The sequence below is a fragment of the Gymnodraco acuticeps genome, unplaced genomic scaffold (assembly GCF_902827175.1).
Source record: "Gymnodraco acuticeps unplaced genomic scaffold, fGymAcu1.1, whole genome shotgun sequence".
Lineage (NCBI taxonomy): Eukaryota > Metazoa > Chordata > Actinopteri > Perciformes > Bathydraconidae > Gymnodraco > Gymnodraco acuticeps.
The window spans coordinates 2,811,764-2,832,975 of record NW_022991187.1 but is presented as its reverse complement, the minus strand read 5'-3'; the positions used below and the strand labels follow the sequence as shown (position 1 = coordinate 2,832,975).

Here is a 21,212-nt window from a genome sequence, read left to right as displayed (position 1 = left end):
TGAGTTCACTGTAAAAGGAGAAGCAAAAAATGAAATATCTGTGTGTGCACTGTACCGTCCTGAATTATTTACAGATAGGTTGCAAAATATCTTTAAAACTGTAACTCTTGACTGAAAGTGTTTTTTTGAAATATTGGGAAAGACAAAAATGATATGGGTCACATAATATATATGAAACCTCTCTGCTTTCACACAGCCATTAGTGCCTGTATCAGGTGCAAAGCCATAAGTCATTTAAAATCAATCTATTTAAATCAAAGTGAGGGGAAATATAACTGATGGCTGCGGATACGGTGGAGTGGCAGGTGCAGCTGTAGGCTACTTCTTATTCTCTGTGCGGTTGGTTCCCTTCACTCTGCATTGTTCCTTTGGCTCACAGTTGAATACAATGCAACAACAAACTCATCTCACACAAGGTCCTACATGTCAGTGTTTATGTATGTGTCAACTTTGTTTTGGGTTGTTTTGAGCGTATAAAAAGCGTTCCATTTCTGATATGACCTCCGCTAGACTCTCTGGAGGCTATCGACCAGTTAGATCCATTTGTTTTCCAGGCATTTCAGACGTTGTCCATTTCTATCACATTACTTTGACAGAAATTGAATTTCCTCTGATGCATTTTTATGTATCCTAAGTGCTGCACCGTTCTCAGTGGGAGTATAGCGTTTCCAGTGGTGTGATGATGCAAAAACACTTTGGGTTTATACAGAAAAAAGGGGGAAATGGGTTTTATTTCAATGTAAGTATTGACTTATGTTTTGTTTTATGGTTTTTCAAGATGATTCAAGTAGCAGTCCTTCAAAATAAGCGCTATCGGCCAGGGGCTCTAGACATCGTCTAAAGGCTGTTACAAAATCTTACAAGAGCACATACTGTAAAAACACTTAGAGGACACATTTTATCAGTGTGCTGATGCCATGCTGGGCTTTCTGTGTTGTTAGTCTCCAAAAGATTGCTATCTATCTGACTGTAATGGAAGTACACAGCGAGGACATGTACCTGTTCTTATCGAGGAGGCACAAACAAATAGCATGAGTCAGCATTTCCTTGCAGTTCTTATTTCTGTTCTTATTTCTTTTACAGTTTAGGAATGTTACCATCAATGGCAGAAATCATATTGATTTTGATGACTGCTCTGTGGATAAATAGATTTAATTTTCCACAGAGCTGCAAACGGTGGTACGTCTAGCCCTTGAGGTTAAACACGCCGTGGGTCCCGTACGGGATATTGACGGGGACCTCTGCTCTGCCCAGCTCAGTGAAGGTCTTGGCATCCAGAATGAGCAGGAAAGTGCTTTTCTCCTGGAAACAGAAGAAATTAAATAGGTAATGTAAATAGACAGGTCACAGAACAACCTTGTCACAACAATGATAAGGAGAGTACCAAACTGTTGGTCTTCTCTATGGAAATGTAAATGATTGTGATACTTTAATTACTATGTGTCAAAGTGCATTGCTACATTCTAACGTCATAATGATTTAATGTATTGCCGCCTAAGTCAACACTATGTGCTGCTTCTGTTGTGGATTGTTTTGCTGTTGTGATTTTTGTGAACATACTTCTCTCGGTGTAATGATGACTGACAAGACTACTCCATCATCTTCCTCGGTAGCTTTGGGCGACGCAACAAAGACAGGCTCAGACGGGTACAAGCCGGGATAACGCCACACCTAGACAGAGAAGATTACATGAACATCCCCTTCACTCTGAGCCGTTTCATGTTATAAAACCAACTCCCAACCTCCTGCTCTCAGTGATAGAGAAGCAGCAGTAGAAGTAACTTTGATGTGAACAGCTAACAATGAAGTCTCCCTAAGAACTCTTTGATTAATAGAGACCTTAAGCTCCTTGGTGTGGACATCCATTTTGAGCAGGGAGTCACTGAAGCAGTGGCCGAAGCCGCAGGAGTAGAAGTAGCGGTAGGGTTTTCCGTTGTACTGGTCGTAGTTGATCTGAGGGAACTCGAGGCCCCCGTACTGCAGCAGCTCATCATCGTAAAGTTCCTCGTGGGTCATGTAAACCTGGAGGGTTACAGAACAAAGTGACATTTATCACTTTCACTTCAACTTTTACATACAAAAATGCAACCAAGTAGACCTGACTTAATGTACACTGTTGCTGGAATCAAGGGCGTCACTTTGTGGTGAGAACGAAGTGGTGGGGATAAAGATTAAAGATTTTTAAATGGTCTTCAACATATACACTTTTAGGCAATGTAAGGGGATCAGATTAACATATATATTTACCAAGATTGGGAAAAACAAGAACACTTAGTCAAGAAATGTTGGAAGTTTCTGAGCGGTTTATTATTTCATGTTTTAAGTTAGCGTTTGTTGGAGAAAGTATTTTTTTCAGAACGTATGTTAAACATTTTTATTTTTTGACAACATTTCGACCTGGAAATGTCCCCAGAGTAAAACAAAATGACACCTATGCTGGAATTAATATTGTATTATTCTCTCAATTCAGTAAATGGATACCAGCACAAGGTGACAGAAATTCATTTCCATATTGAGTTATAAATCGATTGCTTTATTTAAAAAAAAATATCTTCCTTCAATTGCAATAACAAATCATTTTCTTTTTTATATTTGCCCTCAGGGACTGTGGTAGCCATGTTCACAGCTGTGTTTCCACTAATTCGTTACATGAACATCGCTCCACTCTCACTGAGGCTAGTGTCACTCAGGTAGTCATGACAACTAAAACATCACATTTCCTTTTAACGTTTCAGCTTTGTTCTGCCACAAGAAAATATTGGACTGTGTGTGTGTGTGTGTGTGTGTGTGTGTGTGTGTGTGTGTGTGTGTGTGTGTGTGTGTGTGTGTGTGTGTGTGTGTGTGTGTGTGTGTGTGTGTGTGTGTGTGTGTGTGTGTGTGTGTGTGTGTGTGTGTTAGCTGTTAAATGGCAATTGTTCAGCCGCACAGTGGACTTCATGTTTATCTGCTGAAAGTCATGAGGTAACAATCTTGTTAAAGTACCTTCAGTGTTTCAGCGGGCCAGATAATTGCACAGAGTGGGAGTGAATAGCTGTATTTTTTCATGATTATAGGCCTCCATTTTTACTTGACTTAAGGAAAACCAGTTTGAATGTGATGTACGATTAAACATAATACTTTGTATATACAGTGACCGTACAGCACTCTGTTTAATCGTACCTCTTTTGCTTTTGTTTTCTTTGCTGTGGCTTTATACCCAGTGACAAGGTTTTGATCCAAAGGAGTTTCCTTGTCCACAGTCAGGGGTAGGACATATCTCCTCGGGAGGTTTCTGCACAACGAGTTGTAGAACTGCCAGATGAAATCAGACAGACAGACATGAAAAAGTGTGGCTGATTTGACTGAAAGGTGAAATGCAACCTTAGTAACAATCAGACCCAAACAGAAAGAAATCTGGCTTTTCTTATGACAGTCTGGAGGATGTTTTATATTATTTTCAGGTGAGAATGTTTTGATTAAAGTAAAATTGCAGCACTAACTCATGATTCATGTTTCTTTATTTATTTATTTTAGATAATGATTTAAGTAAAAACTAAGTTGATGAATAAATTGATGATAATGTTAAGAATGCAAACAGACTCCAGAAAAATGGTGGCATAATGGTCTAACAGAAACACCATTATATGACAATCATTCAAGAGGAAATCATTTAGTTAGAGCCAAAGATACCCTTACCTACTGCTGACATGTATTTACCTTGTCCATTTCCTCTCCAGCGTCTCTCCTGAGGTTCTCCAGTGTGAACTCTCCGATGACATCACCATCGTCCCCGCAGCACATGTCCATCACCAACATCCCGTTGTCTTCAAAGGCATTGATCTGATGCAGTGTGAACATGGGGGCTGCCCGGTACCTCACCTCACTCTCCTTTGGGACCAACCAGCAAAACATTACCAAAATGACAAAGGATAATAAATGCTTTCGAATAAACAAAGCTTTCTCTTTTGTTGGTTATTTTTAACATTTGAGGACAAGCCCCCTCCCACACACTGCTGTTATTGTGTTACCTTCACATTATGAACGTTTGATATGCTTAATGGGTATGCTGTGTAATGAGATGAGAAAATTGAGAGTAACAATGTATGAGGAAAAGCTACACCGTCAGAGTGTGACTTCATCAAAATAAATAAGGAAAAAGCTCAGCCAGGCGTGAAGAGATTAGCTCGCAGCTTTCCTTTTTTTGTTTCTGGCTATTCAGCAAACGTGTGTTTTCTACCTCACACTTTCCTGTGTGTCTGCTGCTGTGCGCCGGATTAACTCACCTCGCCAGTGTGCCTGTTGACCAGGTGGAAGATGGTTTCGCACTGAGGCTCCCAGGTCATGACTTTATGAAAGCTCTTTCCTTGGATTTTGTACAGCATGAACTTCAGCAGGTCCAGTTTGATCGGCTGCTCAATGAACACGATGTAGTTCTCCGACATGACTGGAGACACACGGGAGGACATTTATTCAATACAAAAACACATTATCTTTTTAAATCATGTCAGTAACATATTACAGTACTTGTTACTTGTTAGACGCTTTTATCCAAAGCGACTTACATACTCAATACTGTGGACAATCCCCACAGGAGCAACTTGGGGTGAAGTGTCTCAGGGACACAACGACATGCTGACTGCAGTGGGGTTTGAACCTGTCGGAACCCTGACCCGAACACCAACGCACTAGTCCACTGCGCCACAGCCTCTCTCATATCATATATCATGTTTTGAAGCTTGACTAATCAAGGCAGTGTCAATCATGTTAGCCCTGTCTTAGCATGGGAACCAAAGGGTCAGGCGTTCTAGTCGGACCAAAATACAAAGTGCAGACTGGTAGTTAGAGAGGTGCAAGTTCGCCTCCGGTTCACTGCTGATGTGCCCTTTAGCAAGGCAAAAGAAGAAAAAAAACGAATTGGCGCTGAACCATTTGTGGCCTCTTTGCTCTGACACCTCTCCACAGACATTTTATCACCATACGCACACCTGTAACTAGGTCAACAAGAGCTGCAACAAGAGGAGACTGCGTTGTTCCATTAAGGAAGAGTTCATTCAGCCAATCTTCATTTTCATAAACTGCACAACAGTGGAACTCAATCCCAGTAACGATTAGAGAACAAAACACCTGCAGTTTATTTAAATCTAACTTAAAAACATGGTTAGTGGAAAGTCAGCTCTGTCAACACTGACACAATCTGCACTTTACAACGCTCTGTTTGTACATGTGCCTTGACCTGTTGCTATCCGTCTACTTTGTGAATATGTATTTTAGTTTTGTTTTTATGTTTTTATATATGCTTTTATCATAATATAAGCATCTCTGTTGAATGTTGTTTTACTGATTGTATTTACCTGTTATTTGAAGTGAATTTTTGTTTTTAGGATGACTTTCAACATCTGTCCAGGGACTACAGACAAAAAATAGCCTGTTGGCTAACTCTGGCACATTTACAGAAATGTCAATCAATGTGCACTGTCCCTGTCAAATAAATATATAAATAAATAAATCATGTGTATGGGTCGTGTTTGTGCATGTGTATATGTTGGGGCTTTGTCTGTGACGTAAAGTAAATAAACCTAGGGTAAAAAACTGAATTTCCTCTTTGGGATTAATAAAGTAAATTCTTAATCACGGTGGGATTATACATTTCAGTTCGATTTTTTTATAATTCTTTTATTGATTTTGACAAGTTCTTCTTTTATCATTACCCCACAGATATCATTACATTTTCACAAACGCATCAAGTTGGTGAGCTTATTATTTCAAGGACACATTAACTGTCAATATTATTTCAGTAGTTAGTTAGCTGGGAACCAAATTACAGTACGGGGTAAGTGGTAGGACATTAACAGGGCCGCCCCTGGCCAACTTGGGGCCCCAAGCGACATTGTGAGATGAGCCCCCCCCCCCCCAACCGACAGGAGTGGGAAAAAAAATGTTGGAAACAAAGTAGGCTACTTTGCAAATATAATTCCTGTTTATTATTATTATCAACACAGTTACTTTTGTATACAGTGAGGTAAATGGTAAATGGTAAATGTATGTCGTTCAGTATGCGTTTACAGGTGCGTCTGCATTTCCTGCCAAATACTAGCCTCAAAAAGATTAAAATATAATTAATGCAAATAAACTACTTCTACTACTAATAATAATCATAATCAATTCAATAATATAAATACTATATTTTATTATAATATAGTTGTAATATAGTCAAGACAAAACATGCTTATGACATGCTCAAAAACTGATATTTCTTAAATCTGTATTCTAGTTCCCTCTGTCAGCAATGTATCAACAACTACCACACACATTTTCTATCAGTATTTCTCTGTGTTGTGGTTGACATGATGATGACTGTTAGGAGTTAAGGGGAGAGGCTGAGCGTCACCATGACGATGACTGTTAGAAGTTAAGGGGAGAGGCTGAGCGTCACCATGATGATGACTGTTAGGAGTTAAGGGGAGAGGCTGAGCGTCACCATGATGATGACTGTTAGGAGTTAAGGGGAGAGGCTGAGCGTCACCATGATGATGACTGTTAGGAGTTAAGGGGAGAGGCTGAGCGTCACCATGAGGATGACTGTTATGGAGTTAAGGGGAGAGGCTGAGCATCACCATGATGATGACTGTTAGGAGTTAAGGGGAGAGGCTGAGCGTCACCATGATGATGACTGTTAGGAGTTAAGGGGAGAGGCTGAGCGTCACCATGATGATGACTGTTAGGAGTTAAGGGGAGAGGCTGAGCGTCACCATGAGGATGACTGTTAGGAGTTAAGGGGAGAGGCTGAGCGTCACCATGATGATGACTGTTAGGAGTTTAAGGGGAGAGGCTGAGCGTCACCATGAGGATGGGACTGTTAGGAGTAAGGGGAGAGGCTGAGCGTCACCATGATGAGACTGTTAGGAGTTAAGGGGGAGAGGCTGAGCGTCACCATGATATGACTGTTAGGAGTTAAGGGGGAGAGGCTGAGCGTCACCATGAGGATGACTGTTAGGAGTTAAGGGGAGAGGCTGAGCGTCACCATGATGATGACTGTTAGGAGTTAAGGGGAGAGGCTGAGCGTCACCATGATGAGACTGTTAGGAGTTAAGGGGAGAGGCTGAGCGTCACCATGATGATGACTGTTAGGAGTTAAGGGGAGAGGCTGAGCGTCACCATGATGATGACTGTTAGGAGTTAAGGGGAGAGGCCTGAGCGTCACCATGAGGATGACTGTTAGGAGTTAAGGGGAGAGGCCTGAGCGTCACAATGATGATGACTGTTAGGAGTTAAGGGGAGAGGGCTGATGCGTCACCATGATGATGACTGTTAGGAGTTAAGGGGAGAGGCTGAGCGTCACCATGATGATGACTGTTAGGAGTTAAGGGGAGAGGCTGAGCGTCACCATGATGATGACTGTTAGGAGTTAAGGGGAGAGGCTGAGCGTCCCCATGATGATGACTGTTAGGAGTTAAGGGAGAGGCTGAGGTCCATGATGACTGTTAGGAGTTAAGGGGGGGGGCTGAGCGTCACCATGATGATGACTGTTAGGAGTTAAGGGGAGAGGCTGAGCATCACCATGACGATGACTGTTAGGAGTTAAGGGGAGAGGCTGAGCGTCACCATGAGGATGACTGTTAGGAGTTAAGGGGAGAGGCTGAGCGTCACCATGATGACTGTTAGGAGTTAAGGGGAGAGGCTGAGCGTCACCATGATGATGACTGTTAGGAGTTAAGGGGAGAGGCTGAGCGTCACCATGATGATGACTGTTAGGAGTTAAGGGGAGAGGCTGAGCGTCACCATGATGATGACTGTTAGGAGTTAAGGGGAGAGGCTGAGCGTCACCATGTAAGCCAACTCGACAGACAGTGTATCTCTCTTCCTCCTGTACATTAGCAGAACAAAGGCATCACATACTTGAATGAATGTTAAATAAAGAGTGCTGGAAATAACTGCATCTCCATTAGCCTGTATGCTCTGCAGAGACTGCCTTCTTCATGTTCTGAATTGCAGCTTATGTTTTAATGGCAATTGGCAATTTGACTTATACAACATTCACAAGTTGTACATTTGACTCATACAATAACCCTCCTTCGAGTGATGCTCTAGTTTCTTCATGTTTTGTTTTTCCCCTCTAGCTTGCTCCGGACTGAAACTGTCTTTTCACCGACATCTCTTCACCTGCACTAGTGGCCGTATCAAAGCCGTGATTGGTCAGATGTCGATTCATTGCAACGGTGTCGGGTTACAGACGTGCTCCCCTTGTCACCTCTCACTCTCGCGGAGAACTGAGCAGAGAACTGCGCACAGCAGCTGAGGCCCTCTGCCCGGGGACCCCTGCGCAAGGCGGGGCCCCATGCAGCCTGCGTGATTGGCCTGTAGGGAGGGGCGGCCCTGGACATTAATGTCTTGATGTAAACTGAAAATGACACCATCATTCAGAATTATGTGAGACGGATTTTGTCTTCGTTTTATCCCACAGGCCATAAGACTGTTAAACTCCTGAGCTCTAACTGCCTTCACCTTCATATGTTTATACATCTTTATAAAACGGACAAGTCAAATAAAGCAATCTGATTGGTTCTTAGCCGTGATATACTGAGCGTATACCACGGGTAGAATTGTAAATTACTTTTCACAACAAGTCAGTATCCCTCCGCGTCTGAGAAAAACAGTATACCGTTGGGCTGAAAAGCAAACTGCCTGCAGTTTCGCGTCGGGCCGAACCACGCCCCTTAGCTGTGATATAATGAGCCTGTCGTGAGCTATTGCTTAAGTATACAGCTAACGTATTTATTATAACAATAAGCAGTGTTTTACTTGCATATTGATAACTTTGCTTTATTTATATTTCAGTTTCTCCTTGCACTACTTTATGATGATGAGATGCTAACATAATTACACTTTTCTACCTCATATATATATATATTAGTGCTGTCAAAATTATCGCGTTAACGGCGGTAATTAATTTTTTTGAATTAATTGCGTTAAAATATTTAACGCATTTAACGCATGTGCAGAATGGCCCGCCCCATACGTGCCACCAGTGGCAGCGCCAGGGTATGGCTGGGGTAGGCTACACCCATACCAAGAAATTGCTTAGCCCCACCATGAAAAATGATGTTAAAGTAAGCAAAATAAAGTCTGCCAACTCGCGCGGAGTAAATTGCACAGACAGCAGTTAGTAAGATTGATTTCAGTAGCCACGGTTTTGAAAACTTTTGTCACGTAGTGATCGTCTTCTCAATAGAACATCTTTGATAACGGCGTGGTGTTGTTGCAGGAAGTCCCGACGGAGAATACTGCTGCTGTAGTACAGGGGTGCACATAACTGGTACGCAGGTTATGTGCGTAATCTGAAATGCGTACCGTCACTTGTGTCACAAAGCGCATTTGCGTACCGACGTACTTGTGAAGCTTTTCCAGAAGGCGGTTAGATCACCGGACGACAGAGTCGGTCTCCGTGTGCACAGACAGGGCTGCTGTTAACGTCGGTCTGTACAACGGAATTGTGCCAAAACTACGCTAACCGGCTGCGGAGGGAGACTCTCTCCCCCTTCACTGGAGAACTGCGCTAAAACAGCTGATCACAACGTTCACACTCTGTGGTCAAGAAGTACTCCACGAGCCGCCGCCCCCCCCCCCCCCTGTCGACTTTCCTGAAGTACTCCCCCGTTGATAGAAATCAACACGTAATGAATTAAGACCCCACGGTTTGATGATTGATAGGTGTGTGGGTTGTCTTTCATTTTGACACGCAGAAAATGTTATAATAAACATAGATACTGTATGTTAAATGGATATATCCGCCTTCTTTCCATTCCCACAACAATATACATAAATAAATGGCATATTTTGGAAAATAGTTCGAATGGTGATTAATCATGATTAATTAATTTTTAAGCTGTGATTAATCTGATTAAAAATTGTAATCGTTTGACAGCCCTAATATATATATATATTTATTTATTTCTTATCTTGATATAATTAAAATCTTTGTTGTTTTTGTATTGTGCTAGGTGTTAGGTATATTTATTTTGTACTGTTAGAGGAGCTTGGGACTTCATATTTTCATTGCCAAAACCACGCTGTTTCTATTGTATGACAGTAAAGCCTCTGAATCTTGAATCATGTTGGACAAGTAAAAGAGTGTTTACATAAATGATAAATCCTTTTTTTCAGAAGGCCACTGCTCCTCGGTACATTTGAAAAGGTAAAACATTTCTGTCTCAGCACCGACCTTCGAGACAAAATGTTGTGCTACTGTAGCAGATACACACTTGAAATAGGGGCTAAACATAACCCCTATCCACTGTAACTATACTGACAGAAGTAATTAGGTGGTGCCTTGTCTAACCGTAAAATGGTCCACCACTTTTGAGATTTCTTGGAGCCAGACAGTCTGGCAGAGCAAGGGTGGTCTGCCGGAAATATACACTGAGATGTTATCAGAGAACTGGTGCAGTACAACAACCAAACATAGTGCTACATCAGGCAGAACAATGAGGATGTGCTTGCGTAAGCCGATTGACATCAGCTCATATGCTTCACTATCAGTCGTTTTTTTTAATCAACTGCTTGGCTATCAGCTGACCAGCAACATCCAATCATATCGTTACAGGTAGTTGAGGTAACTGAGACATGTCTCCATGCTTTAATGTTCAAAAAGCTCTTTATTTTTCTCATACTGCCTGTGCTGCAGCACCTCTTTTCACCCTCTGTCTGAAACCAGAGCCCAGTCTGCTCTGATTGGTTAGCTGGCCGGCTCTGTTGTGATTGGCCAACCGTTTAGAGATGTCCCGCCCCTTAGCCTATCATGTAAAATGTCTTGGAGCGCTAGCCAATAGAAGCGTGAGTGTTACATAGTGATGTCACGATGTACGGAAGTAAACAAAGGAGTCCAATGGAGGCGTTTCAGGCGGAGGGGGGAGGGACTTTGGGATTTTAGCCTTTGCAGACTATTTACATTCACAAAAACCTACATAATAACTACAGGAAAGGGAAATACCCCAAAAAGCTTTATAAGCACTGCTCCTAGTACTAGACTCCTGCGATGGGTTGAATGCAGAGGCCACACTGTGTGTGCTGTGTGCTCTGCATGTGTGAGCATTAAAGAGGGGTTTCATCCCTCAGATTCTATCTATCTATCTATAACCTAATTGTTACTGACTGAAGGCATATAACAGTAAAAGCTGATTTACAAAAACAAAGCATCAAATACTTGTACACACTGTATACCAGCATCTTGGTAGCCGTGCTTTTTGGAGCTAAGCAATGGAAGAAACTAGAGTAGAAACAAGTTATAATTATGTCTTTTCTAACAGATTAAATGTTTCTAGGACTGACACAGAGTGTACGAGAAAGTGTGTACTTTTGAGTGTGAGTCAGAAGCAAAGTTATAGACAGAGAAAGATAGTGAAAGCTGAACAGAAAGACAAAGGAGCTGTGATTGTCAAAAAGAAGCAGGGCGAGACTAGAATTCAAATGAGTAATTAATAAGAGCACGGAGAAAAAAGGGTGACGCTCGCCTTCAGTGAAATAGACTTACCCTGTCAGTGCGGGCGGAAAACAAAGCCTCGCATAGAACTCATTAATTCCACTTCAGTATACATCCAGCATGCAACTTAAAGAAGGTCTTTGTTATACTGAAGACAGTATCTCACCAAAGCTGTGATAATAGGACGGTTTCCTGGGTTCAGCTGCACGGATGGAGCAGATCACTTTGGCTCCAGTCAGATCTGCAGAGTCCTCCTTCGCTGCGTTCTCCTCAGGAGGAGGAACACGGATGATGTTGTAGAAGAAACCTGAGGAGGACCAAAAACAAATGATGTTGCACAGCATTATTTGGGATAGATAACAGGGATATTTATGTAAATACTGACATATATAATGTTTGGTAGGCAGGCTTGTGGAGTAACGAATGACATGTAACGGGACTACGTATAGGATACAAAAAAACTGTATTCCCTTACAGTTAGTAATATATTTAGATTACTGTTAAATGTCTAAATATTGGAGATATAGCAGGATTACAATGTTAGTAAAAAATAACAGAGAATATTGTGGTTCTTGTTAAAGAAGTATACTTTAAGTGTTTAAGTGAATCTCTACGCCTTCTGCCTGAATTTGCTTTATGGTATTCCCTTTCTTTGGTACTTACTTAATTCAGTAGGTGAACCGATGTGTTCCTGAATAGTGTCTGTAAGTGTAACGGTATGTTTTAAAGCATTTTCTGGTAGCTCAGATTTCATTTCTGCTTTTCTAAACTCTAGTATGTGCTCATGTGTTTCATTGCTGTATTTAAATGCTTCAGGAAAGGCAGGTTTTTCTATACAGAAAATCTTGAGTAGAGGACACATTTGTTATACTGAATATCTTGGTTTCTTCTTTGTAAGGTTACATTGTCCTTTGATTATCAGGTAATCCAAAAGTAACGGAAAGTAATCAGGTTGCGATACTTTTATATGTTGGTACTCAGATTAGGTTGCTTTACAGCTAATTAGTAATTGCAACGGATTACATTTTTAAGTAACCCTCCAAACACTGTTTGTAGGTAGGAAGATGGGAAGGGAGGAAACGAAGGTTACCGTTTTTTCCGAAGGAGTTGCCCATGTTGTACGTGGCTCCGTCACGGTCATAGTGTGGGTGAGCTGTCGCCGAGTTCACAGCAATGTATTGACTCCAGTCCACCTTAAACAGACAGCATCATCATCTTCATTGGCCTCATTATCATGATCAAAAGTCGCCCACCTTTCATTTTCTTTGCCCTGTGACCTTTTATCAGCACCAGTATTCAGAAGAGACTTTAATATCTGTTACACACCTTCTCCTTTGTCTCCAGGCTCTGTGGATCTACTCGTCTCATGTAGTTGGTTTCTGTGCTGACATAATAGTCTCCCTTGTACTTGACAAAGTTCACACTGGCGTTATCTGTGGACTCTGTTCACACACAAACATATCAGGAACTTCTTAAATATAGAAGTCAAACTCACATGAACCACTTTTTCTATCATTTTCTTCTGCTTAATTTTTCACAATCTTGAGTCATGCTTTCCCACACACACACACACACACACACACACACACACACACACACACACACACACACACACACACACACACACACACACACACACCATGTATACATCACTTCAGGGGACATTACATTGACTTACATGCATTTCCTGGAGACTTATCCTAAACCGTAACCATAACCAACACATGCCTAACCCTTACCCTTAACCTTACCCTTACCCTAATCCTTAACCTAACCAAGTCTTCACCCTAAAATGAATGATTCCACTCATGGGGACCTCCAATTTGTCCCCATAAGGGAGGCGAGTCCCCACATGTGACTGTGTAAACAGATTTAGGTCCCCACAAGTATAGTAATGCTAGGCCACACACACACACACACCGGCTTGTGCGGTCCATTAACATCAAACACCCAATATGATGTAACACAATCTTTCATTAGACTGCTCAAGCAATACACAATACAGTCAAGGCTGTGAGCACTGAGGAAAGAAAACCTTAAGAAAACTTTTTTTCTGACTATTTACTTGGCCTGTAATAATCTATCAAAGCTGGTGAGGTACCTTCATGCAATAATGAATTGGGTAGTTTAATAATGCATTTGGCACTGCTGGTGATATATTATGCTGTGCTGAAATGGTTTACACATGGGAATATGTAAAGAAAACACACATACTAGGGACTGAAAAGCGTGAAAAGAAGCGTGCAAAGATGTTCTTGCAGGGGTCGGGCATGGCTAATGTCCCGAACTCCGACACCACGATGCGGTTCTTCTCTGAGTTTTGGACGTACGAGTCACTTTGCAGGAAACGACTGCTGTAGGTGACGTTCCCCTCGCACAGGTGGAACCGGTGCATCATGGCCATGCCGTCAAACCAGTGGGTGTATCTGAGAGCAAAAACATTGAGTTAAAGGTCACCTATTATGCAAAATACACTTTTTCATGTCTCTTCTACATCAACATGTGTCCCCTCTGTGGAAAGAGACTCTGAAAGTTTCAGGAAAAAAGATTCTCTCTCTTTTTGTCCTGATCCATTTCTATAAAAACCTGTCTGAAAATGAGCTGATCAGATTTTGGCCACTTTATGATGTCATAAAGATTTGTTGGCTTGGTAACCATTAGCCAATCACCAACCAAGGTATATTATTATATATTTTTAGATAATTCACTGAACATCTCCAAACTGTGACATGTGTATATATATATGGTAAAGTTGGCTGACACATATTTGTTCCTCTGTTCCTTTCTTATTTAACCATTGTTGTCATTTAACGAGTCAAGCAGTATTGTTTGGCAATACACATTTTTGTGTTTTGTGTCTGACTTTTAGTTTGCTGTGTTCACTGTTTTGAGAACAGGGTTTTAAGAAATATGTCATAAGGCTTGTCATAGGCCCAAGGCAAATTGTGACAAACTATTTAAGCCTTTAAATCAGTGTGGGAGTGATACAGGTTTTAACCCTGAATACTACAATAGGCGCATTCACACCGCAGTACTTTTCCCACAAAGGTTCATGAGAATTTAGTTCATGAGAACTCTTTAGTTCTCATGAACTCATGAGAACTCTTTAGTTCTCATGAACTAAGTACAGATCGCATTCACACCGGAATAAGTCCCTGGGGGTGGATTATAGAAATGAAGCCGCTGACGTCACTTCTTCTTCTTCTGCTTTGGGTTTACTGGCAGGCCACAAACCACTTCACGGCGTATACTGCCGCCCAAAGTCCCCGGCCGGAAGTCCCCGGAGTTGGGGACTGGCTTCAGTAGAAGCTGCTGGGACTCCCAACCTTGGTTGGTGATTGGCTAATGGTTACACAAGCCAAAACATCGTTATAACCAGGGACGGCGGGTACTGTAGGCTAGGGAAGGATAAGCCTTCCCAAATATTTTTGTCACTGCATCCTGGTAAAATAAAAATATAATGTATATGTTTGTGTCTTTGATATTAGCGCAGCTATGCAGCCACCTGTGCCCTGTACTACAAAGCCAGTTCAACAGACCCTGGATGTGTTTGAGTTATCTTAACTAACCCTAACAAACGAGATCTCGCTAAGCGGTCCTACAACGCTGGTTATCAACTCGGTAAATCAAGCCAGGGTTTCTCTCTCCAGCTGAGAGCGCGTTCACGTGAAAGGGGCGGGGTTAGCTACATTTGACCAATCACAAACAGGGACAAGTGTACTGACAGCGCAGTGTCAAACTTCATTAACGATAAATAAACTAATATTAGACAAATATAAACTTTAAACATCCATGATTTAAACATATAATCCAGGATACAAGCCACATAGTTGCACCTGCAAGGTGAATACAGAACAACTGGTTAAAAAATAACTACCGAGTGTTTGAAAGCGTACAACAGGTTTATGATATCACTGCCCCGTCTAAGACACGAGTGGATCTGACTTTACATTTGAGTTGAGTGTTTCGTCAACTTAATGTGTTGCTTAAAATAATATTGCTGCATACAGTAGCTTATGTGACACTGTAAGTGTTGCACGGCCATGATACGGCTTGAGAAGCTGACTCAGATAAGGAGATATATGATATGTTATGATATTATATCGATGTACTGATTGATGATGTGATATGAATGATAAGTGCGACACGTCGGCGTCTTCCCTGCATACGGCAGTTTAAACTGTATTTCCTTTATCCTGTAATATGACTTGATAGATTTAAACTCCGCACATTGAGCTCTGATTGGTCAGAAGGCGGTGCTTTCACTGAGTTGATTTATTTTCTATAGACGCCGGAGCATCAGGTAAAAAAAGTTATTTAGCCTTCCCAAACCTGAGCCTCACGCGTGGCCTATGGTTATGACATCATAAAGTGGCCAAAATCTGATCAGCTCATTTTCAGACAGGTTTTTATTAATGCTGTCAAAATTATCGCGTTAACGGCGGTAATTAATTTTTTGAATTAATTGCGTTAAAATATTTAACGCATTTAACTCATGTGCAGAATGGCCCGCCCCATACATCCCACCAGTGGCAGCGCCAGGGTATGGCTGGGGTAGGCTACAGCCATACCAAGAAATGGCTCAGCCCCACCATGAAAAATGATGTTAAAGTAAGCAAAATAAAGTCTGCCAACTCGCGCGGAGTAAATTGCACAGACGTAAGTCAGATTGATTTCAGTAGCCACTTGTCTGGAAATACCGAAGACCAGAAACGGTTTTGAAAACTTTTGTCACGTAGTGATCGTCTTCTCAATAGAACATCTTTGATAATGTCTTCTGGCCAATCAGAATCAAGATAACGGCGTGGTGTTGTTGCAGGAAGTCCCGACGGAGAATACTTTTGCTGTAGTACAGGTAACACATAACTGGTACGCAGGTTATGTGCGTAATCTGAAATGCGTACCGTCACTTGTGTCACAAAGTCCATTTGCGTACCGACGTACTTGTGAAGCTTTTCCAGAAGGCGGTCAGATCACCAGACGAAAGAGTCGGTCTCCGTGTGCACAGACAGGGCTGCTGTTAACGTCGGTCTGTACAACGGAATTGTGCCAAAACTATGCCAACCGGCTGCGGAGGGAGACTCCCCCCCTTCACTGGAGAACTGCGCTAAAACAGCTGATCACAACGTTCACACTCTGTGGTCACGAAGTACTCCACTAGCCCCCCCCCCCGTCGACTTTCCTGAAGTACTCCCCCGTTGATAGAAATCAACACGTAATGAATTAAGACCCCACGGTTTGATGATTGATAGGTGTGTGGGTTGTCTTTCATTTTGACACTCAGAAAAATGTTATAATAAACATAGATACTGTATGTTAAATGGATATATCTGCCTTCTTTCATTTATCTTTCCATTCCCCACAACAATATACATAAATAAATGGCATATTTTGGACATAGTTCGAATGGTGATTAATCATGATTAATTAATTTTTAAGCTGTGATTAATCTGATTAAAAAATGTTAATCGTTTGACAGCCCTAGTTTTTATATAAATGGATCAGGACGAAAAGAGAGAGAATCTTTGTTCCTGAAACTTTCAGAATCTCTTTACACAGAGGGGGCACATGTTGATGTAGAAGAGACATGAAGAAGAGGGGACACATGTTGATGTAGAAGAGACATGAAAAAGTGGATTTTGCATAATAGGTGATCTTTAAAAGTTGTTTTTGTTTCCGTATTACCTGTCCTTCCCAAACTCAAACTTCCCAGGACCATTCCTTAAGAAGCTCCCATTGATCCATGTTGGGACGGTTCCCTTGATGGTGGTGGGGATGGGATCAGGGGTCTCCTCCACAGACTGCAGCAGAGGGGCTATTCTCTCCAGCCCCTTGCCCGGCGGACATTTCTGCCCGCTGGAAACTGAAGAGAGGAGGGTTGTTTTTGTATTAGTATGCTGTTCAATCTTTGTCAGTGGTTCGAATCCCACCCCCTGCAGTCAACATGTCGTCAAAAATAAAGCTGAACCTTGAGGGGATTTTAACATTATTGAAGTGTATGTATGTCACTTTGGTTTATGTAATACGTGTGCAGCAGCTGAACTCTTGGCCCCACCACCCCTCACCTCTCTCAGGTATATTACCTCATCATACACTAGGCGTGGTGCAGTTAGGTTAATGGGCCTTTGCACGACTGGGAACGAAGAAGTGATTTAAGTATGTAATCTGTTATTCACTCTTGCAGGGACATGACCTAAGAATATGAACACAATCGTTAACAACAAGCAGCTTTATCTTCCTAATTAAGTTGAATACATCACGATCATGAGACATCTGAGTGTTAAATTAACAGAACATTACACTTTCACACCTTATTCACACAACTGCCACTTTTTTTTATGCTATCAACACTTTAATCAAATAATACTGTGAATAAAAAATGGTTTAGTGAAAAAAAACTCTTCTGGTAGGAGCAAAGGCTGTTTAAGTGTTAGGAGATATTTATGTTCTTATGGCTCATGGGGTCATGCACTTTGAATGACACCTGCGTTATCTACTCTCTTATCTTTTATCCAATAACCAATTCCCATTTCTCGCCACACATAATGGCGTTTGTAAAATACAGTAGTAGTAACGTAATTAGCAAAAGCAAATCGCTCCGGTTCAATACGGAGCCCATGCTGAGCTCAGGCTTCAATATCACAGTTTTAGGACGACGTGGATTGTTATTGCCGCCAATCAGTTGAGGCAGAATTTAGTTCATTCTCATAACAGACTATAAAACGAGAATGTGCAATAGAGAGATAACCACTGCAGGCTTTAACAGGCTACCTGTATGTAGACTGTGAGTTTTGATTGTGATTTCTGCATTGATGCAATATGTGCTGTCATTTCTAAAAGGAGGGGTATTGTGTGTTTTCCTTCTGCTGCATTCAAAATGGCGTCTCTTGAAAACAAAAGCAGTGAAAATATATTCAGGTATCTTTTATCCAACACTGTTGTATAACCACACTTGCAAGATTGGTTTACTTGTAACATGTCTTTCTTTAACAATGTTTTCTTAAGCCACCAGCAGTTTGTCGAATGAGTAAGTGTAAAAGTAAAAGGCCTTGTTGGAATACATTTTCAGATTCATGCGCACTTTTTTTTTAATAATCCTCTTTTCATTTGTCTGTGCAGGGACCTTGCTGCCAGTTTTAAGAGAATGAAAGACTAAAAGCTGTTAATTAGACTTTTTTCTTCTCCAGCGCTGATTCAACGGGAGACCTTGGAGCAGGAACAATGGAATATGCCAACATGTCCTATTGTAACTGCAGCTCTGATTTTGAAACCCAAGAAAATACAATTATGTCTAAACCACATTACGCACGTCATTGTGTGTGTGTGTGTGTGTGTGTGTGTGTGTGTGTGTGTGTGTGTGTGTGTGTGTGTGTGTGTGTGTGTGGGTGTGTGTGTGTGTGTGTGTGTGTGTGTGTGTGTGTGTGTGTGTGTGTGTGTGTAATTCTATGCAAGATTCGATGCTAATGTAATTATCTGTGCTTTAACAAGAGATACACCAAAACGCTATGAATGTCCACACTTTGATGTGTGAATTGTTAATTCAGTCAGTCATGGATTTTCCCCAAAATCAATAACAATGAAAAATGGCTTCTTGTTTTGCATTCAAACAAGACTAGTGTGACATCAAGCAGATCCTTAAATGCTTAACTCAAAGGAATTGTGTATTCACGTTGTTATGGAATCATATAAAACCGTTGTCAAGCTAAAATATTCTCCTCTTTTAAAATGATGACTAGTATTGTTTTTTACTATTATCCCAAAAACAAACGTCTTTATTTTTGCTTCACAATCATATTCTAACAAAAAACATCTGGCAACAGGGTGGTGTGTACTCACTGCTGTGTGTCTGAGGCTCTGCGGTCGTGGACATGGCTGCTCTGACTGCAGATACCATCAGACACATGCAGAGGATTTATAAACGCCAGAGGACAACCTTTAAACTTGTGGTTTCTTCCCAAGATAAGGAAGTTGAAACAACAGGTGTGGGACAGAGTTGACTGTCATTAAACCGGCAAGAAAAGCAGCTTGATTTCATGATGCAGGTCACTGTTAGCATAGTGAGACATAATACATTAGTATAAAGTTCTTAAAGATACAACACAATTAAATGGTATCGGTTAAAAAATAAATATTTGATTCAATTGTTATGCTTAAGACTCAAAATCTGTATGTGTTATATTATTATATGTTACTTGTATTATTGCATTGTTCTTATTAATAGTAAATGTAAAGGTATCTAATGTCTAATTCCAGCACCAGACACTTTGTTACACTGCTATGGACAATCTTGCACTATGTACATTCCCTAACATATTGAAGTGACTGTTATTTTGTATTGATTGTTGTGTTTTATCTTAATGTTTGCATATGTGTAAATGTGTCTGTTGATTGTATATACATATTTATACATTTGTATTTTGTATTCGGGATTATTGGAAACGTTATTTCGATCTCTCTGTCTGTACAAACACACAGAACAATTGACATTAAAGTGGACTTGACTTTGATAGTGTTTATTTGTATATGTTGTGTGCTGTGTGTAAGAATGACCTTTCGACCTTTGGCATTGTATCAACGTACTGGTCATATCTTATCTCACTTTCTATAATAATGCAATTCAAATTGCAGTGTCACACATAGGTGTCACACTGCAATCAGGGCTCCTATACGATTTAGTCCGGTTAAATAATATAAAATGTATATCATTTCCTAAGATATTGCAAGCAGAATTGATATGCCAAACCTGTTGCCATGTCTTCTAGCCAGATGCATCAGTATCTTAAAAAAAATAAGTGCAACAGTAATAAGGATTTGTTTAAGACCCTCAGTGATAATTGGCCATGCAGGATTGTGTCGGTGTGTCTAATTCTGATAATGATAGCGTTCAAGTTATTTGACATTGCATGCAACACCCCAAGCAGTCCTGCTAACACATCCCTGCTAACACGCCTCTCAGAACGGAAATAGTTGTGGTTGTTCCAAAACCAAAATACTCTGAATAACTCGTCTTACACTGTACTGTGAGTGTGTATATGTTTAAAACATGTGTGAATGAAGAACACTAAAACTAAAAGAGGGACCGCTTTTAAGTAGAAACCACACTTATATGTATACAAAACATGAAAATACCTGGGGACAACGAAATATATAAAAAGGTCTCTTAATTGTTTATAAATGGTAAAGGGTTTAACATTTTAAAAAACAGACTGAGACTGAATGCCAAGTTTAGGTGATTGATAATAATTGTGTCTTCAAAAAGAGGACAGAGCAAACATAATTTATAATGAAAATAGATATATAAAATGAGCAATTGGAACATGATCATACAGGCATAAACACTCAATCAATACAAATAATGATATATTCTAGCTTTAAGCTGTTTTTAACACACTACATCACTGTATGTGGTTGGACAGGCTGCTACTCTCTCCCACTCGACATGAAGGGAAATTAAACCTGGCGTGTACGTACAAGACCTGTAGGAAGACCAGTTGGGTCATGATGTGCTTATGAGATTCAATTAAATCGGTAGTTCCCACACAGGAGTTTCTACGATATGATAAACTCAAAAATGCTAGGAAGAACTAAATTAAACCAGAGTAAACAAGGACATCAAAAAGAAATAAACATAATGCAGCAACTATCAAAAAGCGAAAGCAGGGAAGGCCTTCTGTTAACATCAGGAGGAAGGATGATGATAAAAGCAAATCAGCAGCAGACAGCCAGCCGATGTTTGGATTTACTTCAGCCCGCCAGC

The 21,212-nt window shown here is 40.9% G+C and overlaps 1 protein-coding gene across 1 annotated transcript; it reads right to left on the bottom strand.

Annotated features, from left to right (window-relative positions):
• Positions 1-713: 713 nt before the first annotated feature.
• Positions 714-19,325, bottom strand: bco2l (beta-carotene 15, 15-dioxygenase 2, like). Its single transcript, XM_034238448.1, has 12 exons — positions 19,292-19,325; positions 17,141-17,318; positions 13,670-13,881; positions 12,782-12,897; positions 12,546-12,648; positions 11,622-11,762; positions 4,263-4,423; positions 3,697-3,867; positions 3,160-3,291; positions 1,840-2,022; positions 1,561-1,671; positions 714-1,302 (listed from the first exon to the last, which is right to left on the bottom strand). The coding sequence occupies exons 1-12, from the start codon at positions 19,323-19,325 to the stop codon at positions 1,186-1,188; spliced, it is 1,659 nt and encodes a 552-aa protein (XP_034094339.1). The 3' UTR covers positions 714-1,185.
• Between the last annotated feature and the right edge of the window lie 1,887 nt (positions 19,326-21,212).